At 34.9% G+C, this 10,313-nt stretch overlaps 1 protein-coding gene across 1 annotated transcript in view; it reads right to left on the bottom strand.

Moving 5' to 3' along the window:
• Window positions 1–5,331: 5,331 nt before the first annotated feature.
• LOC126888179 (uncharacterized) overlaps window positions 5,332–10,313 on the bottom strand; it is a 68,196-nt gene continuing 63,214 nt past the window's right edge. The window contains exons 4-5 of the mRNA XM_050656171.1: window positions 6,447–6,784; window positions 5,332–5,490 (exon numbers count right to left, since the gene is read on the bottom strand). Of these exons, the coding sequence (XP_050512128.1) occupies window positions 5,382–5,490; window positions 6,447–6,784 (447 nt within the window). The 3' untranslated portion in view covers window positions 5,332–5,381. The remainder of the gene's footprint in view (window positions 5,491–6,446; window positions 6,785–10,313) is intronic.

The raw sequence follows: 10,313 nt of genomic DNA, 5'->3' as shown, positions 1-10,313 counted from the left end.
ATTATCAGCTTAATTTAGATTTCTGTAGCTTTCTATTGGTCAGAATCTCCTATGAATGAAATAATCAGTAATTGCACAAGAGCTCTAAAATTATTGAATTTTTCCCGAGTGACACTTTGACAGTTTTAATTTCACTAGCCGAAGGCACGGTTATTAGACTTTATTATCTAAGAACCGTGAGCCGAAGGCGATTATTTTTTTTGCTGGTTTCATCCACACACATTTTCTTCCAAAGCGAGCATGATTTCTTCGCAACGTTTATTATCGGGATAACAGAAATACCAGTAGATTGTCGTATAAAATGTGCCCGGAGAATTCACCCAACCGATGGACGATGCGACAATCTACTGGTTTTTCTGTTATCCTGATGATATACTTTGCAGGAAGAAATCATTCTGGCAAAGAAGTAGCAAAATTAGAAAACGTAGAAATTAATTTACGATTGATTACTACTGTTCATATCAAAAATATGAAAATTTGGATTTAGGTTCTACTTACCCTCTACTTCAAAGTTGAATTTGTGCCGTTGGTTGCTTTTACCTGGGGGGTGACAGGCACCCCTTCTCGCGGGGTGAAAAACGCGTGTATAAAATAAGCCCGGAAATGGATAAACTGACTGATTATACGCAACTTTCGTTCTATAATGTTTTTTACGAAGTTAATACTTTTCGAGTTATTCGCGATTGAAAATGTTGATTTTTAACAACTCAAAAAGTAAATATTTTATCGAAAAAAATATTCCTATTGTAGCTTATGAAAAAAATGGTGTATCCGTAAAGTCTATAAATTGAGTAAAAGCAAAGTTGTAACTCATGATAAATACGTTCTTATTCGTCTAATTCCAAATCAAATAATTAAACGCGAAATCACCGAAAAATTAAGCACTTTTCGGGAAAAGCTTATTAACATTTTAAAAGTATCTGAAAAAAGCTTTAAATTTGTTTTTTGCAAAAGTTTCTAGCATAAAAAATAACCGAGTTACACTGAAAAAAAAAGTTAGCTCCTTTTTTTGGTAAAAACCTCTCTCCATTTATCACCCTAAATAAAATTAATCGTTACCGCTTTACCATTTATTTTAACTGTATGTGTATTGTTTATATGATCTGTAAGTTTGATTGGTTTAAAGTGCATATTTTTAAAAAATTTGGTTTTATAGTAAAAAAAATTTTCTAAAAATTTTTGAAAAGTTTCCTTTTTTCAAAATAACTTAGAAAGTATTAGTGATAGGAAAAATCTTAAAGAGTAAAAAAATGTAGGTTTTGCTATGATAAATATGCTAGTTTTATTTTGTTTTTCCGCAAGACAAGAATTGGTTAACATATGGCTGTTAAAAATTTTTATACACTCGTGATTAGTGACCCGTTCAAGCTTTTTCAACTATAACCCTTTCAAAAATAAGCACTTTAACCGGCGAGACTGACAGATCATATAAAAAATAGATAAGTAAGTAAATTGTTTGTAAAGCGGTAGCGAATAATTTCATTTGGGGAGCTAAACACAGGGAGATTTTCGAGATTTATTTACCAAAAAAAAAGAGGGCCAACTTTATTTTGAGCGTAACTCGCTTATGTTTAATGCTAGAAACTTTTGTAAACAATTAAAATAAAGCGTTTTATAAACACTTTAAAAAAGTTTGAATGGGTTTTTCCCGAAAAGTGCTTAATTTTTCGGTGATTTTACCTTGAAATATTCGATTTTGAATTAGAAGAATAAGAAAGTATTTTTCATGAGCTACACTTTTGCTAAGGATATTTTTTTCGGTTAAATATTTACTTTTTGAGTTATTTGCGAAAAACCGTCTAAAAACGTAGTTTTTTTGTCGAAAAATACACAGTTTCAATCGCAAATAACTCGAAAAGTATTGACTTACATAAAAAACTTTATAGAACAAACAATGCTTAAAATCAGGCAATTTATTTATTTCCGTTCTTATCTTGCACGTATGTTTTTTCACCCCTGAGAAGGGGTGACTGTCACCCCCCAAGTAAAAGCAACCAACGGCACAATTTCAACTTTGAAGTGGAGGGTAAGTAGAACCTAAATCCAAATTTTCATGCAATTCGGAGTTACCCCTGAAAATTACACGGTATCGCCGTATTTCCCGTTCATTTACTGGGCTAATAATAAATGTAACTGTAGAAAATTGGTCGCAAATTTGGAAATAAATCAGTTAGCGATTAATTAACTGGCGATGAATTGGCAGGCGATGATCTGGCGGCGATGAAACGTCCTAGGCAGATAATATAGGTGTGTACCCGAGGGAGCTTGCGAAGCAAGCGCAATAAGGGGCCACACTATCCCTTCTCCCCTCATTATGACCAATTAGTGTTTAAAATATTTTTGAAGCGAAAATTTCTTTAGCGACGTTGTGCCCTTTTTGGGTGGAAAAAAAGCATTTAATTAGCGACCGTCATCGCTACCGCGAGATATTAGTTATTTATATACAATAGGTTTGAAATATTTATAAGTTTGACCGAAGTTATAATTCTTGGAGGAGCGAGAGAGTGTGTACTCAAAGGAACTTGCGAATAAAGCGCATGAGGGGCCGCAATATCCATACTCCAATCATTATAGGTGATTAGTGATTAAAATATTTTTGAAGCAAAAACTTATTTAGCGACTTTGTGCACTTTTTGGATGGGGAAAAAGCATTTAATTCGCGACCGTCATCGCTACAGCGAGATATTAGTAATTTATATACTATCGGTTGAATTGTGTATAAGTTAGAACGAAGTTATCATGGTTGGAGGAGAGATAGAGTGTGTAAACGAAGCAACTCGCGAAGCAAGCGCATGAGTAATGAGCTCGCTGAAAATTAATATGACGTTGGAAGTGATATCCGGAGTACCTGGCGCCCAGGGTACCTACTGTTTACCTCGTCTTCTGGAATTTTCGGCAAATTCATTAAAAAATTAGTCGAAAATCATTACTCAGAGGTTTTTGGGGTCGGTTAAAACAAATATGATGTCGGCAGTGATCTTCGGAGTACCTGGTACCTAGAGTAGCTACTGTTTACCTCGTCTTCTGGAGATTTCGGAAAATTCATTAAAACATTTTAAGCCACAGATATTTACTTTCTCTTTTTTCTCTTTCTTTTCATACGAAGTGGTTCCTTTGATTTTATAAAGATTCATTAATGTTACCAACAGAATTTGAAGCGCCAAGTTTAAAATAATGTGTTATTTTTTAAAGATATCAAATGAAACTTTATGACGTAGAGGTTGCTCAGAAGATCGATTTCGATATTAAATACGTTTTCAGCGAGCACAAAACCCCCCAAGTATCAAGTTTTGAATAATTATTTATCAAAATTATCGAAAACTCCAGGCGACGAGGTAAACAGTAGGTGTCCTGGGCATCAAGTATCCCAGAGATCACTTCCGATGTTGAATTCGTCTTCGGCGACCCCAAAAACCCCCCGAGTAATGATTTTTGACTAATCGTTTAATGAATTTGCCGAAAACTCAAGAAGACGAGGTAACCAGTAGATACTCTGGGCACCAGGTACTCCGGAGGATCACTTCCGACGTCAAATTCGTTTTCAGCGAATCCAAAAACCCCCCGAGTAATTATTTTTGACTAATTTTTTAATGAATTTGCCGAAAACTCCAGAAGACGACGTAAACAGTAGGTTCTCTGGGCAACATATATTCCGGAGATCCCTTCCGATGTCATATTCCTTTTCAGCGACCCCAAAAAACCCCGAATAATGATTTTTGATTAATTGTTCAATCAATTTGCCGAAAACTCCAGAAAAAGAAGGAAAACAGTAGGTACTCTGGGCACCAGGTACACCGGAGATCACTTCCGACGTCATATTCGTTTTCAGCGACCCCAAAAACCCCCCGAGTAATGATTTTTGACTATTTTTTTAATAAACTTGCCGAAAACCGCAGACTACGACCTAAGCAGTAGGTACTCTGGGCAACAGATACTCCAGAGATCACTTCCCACGTCATATTCGTTTTCAGAGACCCCAAAAACACCCTGAGGAATGATTTTTGACTAATTTTTTAATGAATTTACCGAAAACTCCAGAAGACGACGTAAACAGTAGGTAGGTACTCGGTACTCTGGGCACTGGGCACCAGGTACTCCGGAGATCACTTCCCACGTCATATTCGTTTTTAGCGGCCCCAAAAACGCCCGAGTAACAAAATTGAACTCATTTCCGCCGATAATTGACGAGATCTGAATTTTTTTATTGTCTTTTTGAGATACACTTTAAGAATGCATTTTTGTTGCAGTGTTTCAATATTCAGCCCTGTGAGGTAATATCAAAAAACGTTATATGGCGTATTACACGTTATGTTAAAATAAAATTTGATCATAACAGCCTGTATAACGTGTTGCAAAAAATTAGATGTGGAATGTGATGTATCATGTTTTTAAAGTGCACGTTATAGAGTATGTTATTTTCAAAGTATCGTCTTGCGCGACAAGAATAACAGTATACAGAAATTGAATAAGTTAGACGAATACAGCGCGTATGCATTTTGGGTGTATATTAGTTGGGATTCGATAAGTTGGCTTTCGATGATATTTCGGTACGACGCTTGTGCATTTCACCCGAATAACGAGGGATGATCGGAGAATCTATCAGTGGTTCTGTTATCCTGATGCCAAGCTTTGAAATGAGACGTCCTCTCTTTGAAAGAATAATTAATACCAACCATAAATGGGTGTAAAAGCAGCACAATAAAATAATAAAAATTAAAATTTAAAAATTACGTTTTACCTAACAAATTACGACAGTTTAATAGCTGATCGGGGTTTGACTAGTCAAACCCCGATTTTATAAAATTAAATTCCGACCTGCGCCTTACCAACTTAGTCTCTCCTAGGTTTGACTAGTCAAGGGCCGAAACTGTAATTTATTTCGGGCTTTGACTAAGACCGTCTGCCTGAAATTTTAAATGAGTGCACTTCTAGGTTTGACTAGGCACTAGGCAATCCTCAGGTCTGACTGACGGTCTTAGTCAAAGCCCGAAATAAATTACAGTTTCGGCCTTTGTCTAGTCAAACCTAGGAGAGACTAAGTTGGTAAGGTGCAGGTCGAAATTTAATTTTATAAAATCGGGGTTTGACTAGTCAAACCCCGATCAGCTATTAAACTGTCGTAATTTGTTACAGTAGGTTTAGTAAAACGATTTTTTTTTAATTGTAATTTTTACTATTTTTCGGACTTTTCAATCAACACCTTTATCATCGGCGTATCTGATGCTGTTTAACTCCCCTCCTAATTTCTACTTCAGCGGACAGAATAAAGAACGGAAAATAAGCATTAAAATAAAAAGCACTACCAGATTATCTAAAAATAACCAAGAGAAATAATGCAAAAATATTATATTATTTTTATACAACAAATTATAATAATATGATTAATCCTCTAGTAGATCCAAATATCTCCACAATTTTTCGGGAACGGGTAAACTTCTTATTCCATCAGGGAGTTGGTAGTTTTCCCAAAGTCTGTCTCTGATAACACATCTAAAAAGTATGCCTATTAGTACAGCAAGTTTCAAAAACGGTAACAACGTGTCTAGAATAGGTAAAAAACTGAAAAATAATTGGGGTTTGTTTAGTAAAAAATTTTTGTAACGCAATTTTTTTCAAAATTTTACACATTTTTTATGATTTTGCCGAAACTACTGGCAACATTGTAATACAATTTGGTCGGTTTTAAGAGTAGCACTACAAAAATAGAGATATTAAATTAATCTTTACGGCAGAATTACGAGCTATTTGAGGGCTTTCGAACTGATATAGTTTCGATTTTTGAGCTCATCCCCTTAACCCCCAAAACAACCCTTTAATTGATTCAACTAAAGGAAAAAATGTTGAGAAAAATTAAAATATATCGTATTGCGGATATAATTCATGTAATCATGTAGCGTATAAATTCTAGGAATAAACTCTTAAAATATGCGCACTTCGATTATGGAGCTACAACCCCTTCGCAAGAGAACCACCCCATCTTCGCGGCTTAAGACAGAAATATACAAGAGCGGCTCTCAAAATACACGCCACTCGGTTATTGAATTGCAAGTTCTTTTGTATAGTGCAGTCACTGAAGGTAAAAATCAACTATTACTTTTGATTTCGGTAAACCTCCATCGATTTTCACGAAAATTGTTGAGTGGTTAGAGAATACCTCAAGAAACAAACGTGACAATATGGTGCAACTTGCACTTTTACCATGGGGTTGGATGTCACCCCTTTTCGGGGTTTAATTTCTGCAATTGAGGGGGGCAGCTCAACAGGGGTGAAATTTATTTAATTATTTATTTTTCATTAAGCCAAAAAAGTTAGAGCTCCAAGTCGAAGGCAAAGAGAATAATATTATAAAGAAATAAATAATTTCTACAAAAAATACTAACGGGTAAACATATTATAAGCCAGAAATTTTTTTTTTACAAAAATCAAAGTGGTATAATTTCTCTTACCTACAAATATGCTTTAATTGAGGAGGACTGATACCACATCTTTCTGGAGGTATCAAACCATCTTGAATTAAATCAAAATACCTCTCATACATCTTCTCCAATAATAACTGATAACTTTCCTGTGACATCTCAACGGGTATATCAATTTTTATTCTCGTAACTGTTCTTAGCAACAGCTGCAAACATGCTACTAGATTATAAGGATAAACATGGTTGAACTCGAGAAGACGATTTAAAATATGCTCGAATAATGTAACATCCTCATTTTGGGTATATACTTTTGCTCCAAATCTTAGAAATATTAATAGTTTATCTGGTAGGCCAAGTTGAAGGCAAATCTAAAACAATTAAAAGTATTAATATTTTAGAAATTTCAAAAATTCCTTCATAAAAGGTATATTTTTTTATTAAAATTGCTTAAAGGGCTACATCACAGGACGTTTTCGGAATAACAATTCAATTGTCATTGCTTTTTACAGGTTAAAGACATGCTTGAGCCATAAAGATATGAGTTAGTAACCAGCAACTGTCAGAAAACGTTCTGTGAGGTAGCCCTTTAAGCGATTGTAATAAAATATTTTTCTTCTTAAAGTGCCGTCTCCTCAATGGAGGTTGGCTACTACAATTGCAAACTCTTCTGTGTCTTCAGCTGTTCTTATTAGCTGTTCAAAATTTAGCAAAATTGAGGAATTTTAAAAATTTTCAAAGTTGACTCGTCGGAATGAGAAGTCCTTCATATTCACAATTTAGAAACAGACCTAACGTGATGACTTCCTAGGTCATTTCCTAAAACCTTCGTTTAGTTGTGTAACCCTGAATAATATACTCTACTGTCTCTACTGACTATGACCCTACCTAAAGTTGACCTACCTACGCGAGAATTTATGCATCCAAGTCAAGGGTAACATGTTTTTCTTGTGTTTTTTTATGGCGTTAGTGATGCTAAGACATCATTACTCTTATGTTATTCGTGGTGTAAGTCAAGGATGAAAGAAACCTATGCGTCCGAAAAAACGTTAACATATCTTGCTTTATTTTTGTGTTATTGTTTTGTCTACGATGGCGCATTGCGTCGTTGTAATCTTGTGTTAGTTTTTTTTTATGTTATAGTTAACACATCCATGTCTAGATCGTAAGACATGTTTTGATCGTTCGAGTGAGCCTAAGGTCTCTGAACGATATTATGACATAGTGACTACCATGTGTTTGTCTTCAATTTTTTTTTGACCGTTTTAGTTTCTTTGAGTTCTTTATCCGATTTCGAACTGTGTTTGCACCAAGTTGAAATCGTGGGGGAGGCAGTGCAACGATCCCAGTTTATCGTCCTCTAAAAATATCAGGTCCGATCCTGTAGTGACGAATAAATTAAACGCATGTGTTATACCGCGAGTTTCTTTTATATATCCCAAGGTCTGTATATGATATGATATGTTTTCCGTTTGCCCAGAAGTAAAGAGTTTGTTTATTTTCGGCGAGTTATCAAAAGAATTTAATGTTTTTTGAGACTGAATTCTGTCCACTAGAGCCAGAATGTTGATATAATAAATTCCATAAGTAGCGATAAAATTCTCAAGTGGTTTTGAGTTTAGATTAGTCGTTAGAGCTGAGCTAGCAATTTTGGTGAGAACCGAAAAACTTGTTTACGGAAAATGAGTATTTTCTGATTGGTTTACAACTCTTAGTGGGATGTTCTTAGGAACTTACCTTGGCTTTTTATTGGATAAACTATCTGATGATTGCTAAAATGGGAGGTAACTTCTGTTTTGAGAGAAGAAACCTTGTCTAAAATTGGGACAAGAACGAGGAGTCAACATCTAACTACGAGAGTATAGAGTCACGGACCGATTGGGTCTAGTGAGTTGTCAGATAGAGTGATCTCCATTTCAGTATGTTTTATTGGTGAGAAAACGAATGTTAGTTACAGTGAACACCACGACAGTATGTTTTATGTCTAGTTGTCTAGTGTATTAAAAAGAATAATTTCGTTATGTTGTTCTTAAGAAGAAATTAATACAAGTTCTCAGAACGAGTTTCTCCAACTTCATAATAAAATAAAGAAACTCATTTAAAAAAAAAAAACAAAAATTTTACTATGTTCAAATGAACGGTGCTTACATCGTTCCAATATGGAATGTTCAGTAACAATCAATCATTAGTAGTTACCTTTTTGCTAAAATAAACAAAAACTTTGGAATTTTATTCTCATATTATAAAATGTTGTGAAATATTACTCTAGTTCAAACAATTGTAAAGTGTTAAGTGAAAAGTGTTAGGCAACATCAGTTCCAGTTAAGCTAAACCAGATCCGTGTATCTCTACTCATCAATGCAGTCCAGGTCACCAGGTACTCATAATAAACTGTTTATTCTTTCTTTCGAACAGTCATACTCGCGAAGGTCTACTTAGTTTTATTGAATTATTTCAATTCATTTTTACTTTCTTAATTTTTTTTAATAAACGACTACTATGTTATAACTTATATAAGTATTTTTTCTTTTGCACACTTCACCTTTTATCCTTATTGTTGGAGAGGAGTACAGACAAAATTTACGACCGCAATGGTAAGTACCAACTTACATCAGATGGAACGACATTGCAAGTAACTTTCTTTAATTTTGGATAAGCACATTGCAGTATTCCTATTTTGATTTATTAATGGCGCCCAATATTATCTTTTAATTATATTATTTTAACAACCCACCCCTTTAATCTCTGAAGAATGTAGCTTACCGGGGCATCCCGAAAAGTAGCAGAATAGAACATCACGCCTATGACCTACATAATTACACTGTTTGGATATATTTTTTTTATCTTTATTTAACGCTACTTAATGTTTTACACAAATGACGTTATGACAAATATTTTTTTGTTTATTTAATTTAACGTGTCTAGGTTTTGTTTTCATTTACGCTACACAAATATGTCGCCCACCGTGTTTGGGGTATTACAACGTCAACTGGACGTTCAAGGGATATTGGCACTAAATTGATGCAAACAGATTATTTGGACTTTGCTCGACTCGCTGAACACGAATACGTCATCAGAACCGAGCCTCGGAGCACGTGGTGTCCAGTGTGACTGTTAAGTCACGTCCTCTTCTGGAGTTTCGAGTGTTTTCAGCATTAAAGTGATTCAAATAGATTACTCGATGTTTTTGGGGTTGCCGAAAACGAATACGTCATCAGAACCGACACCTGAAGCACCTGATGCCTAGCCTCACGTCAGGAAATTGATGCACACGGATTACACTAGGGAATTTTGGGTCACGGTCACTGCTAAGGCACGTCATCTTCTGAAGTTTCGGAGTTTTTCGGCCTTGAATGTATGCAAATAGATTACTACGCGGTTTTGGGGCCGCTGCATACGAAAAGGTCATCAGAACTGACCTCCGGACCACCCGGTGACCAAGATCACTGCTAAGGCATGTTATCTTCTGGAGTTTGGAGGGTTTTTGGGCACCAGGTGTATTGTACCCTCGGAGATCCGTGGAAAAAATTTACACCCAAAATAACAAAATTCAGTTTGGCAATACTGTAAATGTTGATAGTAACATATTATTTTTAAGATAAACACAACTGTAATTTAGTCCAAACAAATTAATATATTTTTTTGCCAACAAAAATGAGATTTTTCAACCAAATAATGTTTCAAATATGATGTGCAAAATAATTTTTAATTGGGTTCTGCTAATGGGCTTGCTCTTTTTTTCATTAAAGTAAAAAAAACTTCAAATTTCAGTCATTAAATCATTATTGTCCGGTTATCGTCTTAATTATTTTAACTGTACTAATATCCGCCGAGTAATTTTGAATGATTAATAGGTCGTTAAAACATTTTATCTGTAGCGGCTTCTGGAATATCTTAAAA

This window comes from Diabrotica virgifera, chromosome 7 (genome assembly GCF_917563875.1).
Source record: "Diabrotica virgifera virgifera chromosome 7, PGI_DIABVI_V3a".
Taxonomy (NCBI): domain Eukaryota; kingdom Metazoa; phylum Arthropoda; class Insecta; order Coleoptera; family Chrysomelidae; genus Diabrotica; species Diabrotica virgifera.
The sequence above is the reverse complement of the archived record's forward strand: the minus strand, read 5'-3'. Positions and strand labels throughout refer to the sequence as shown.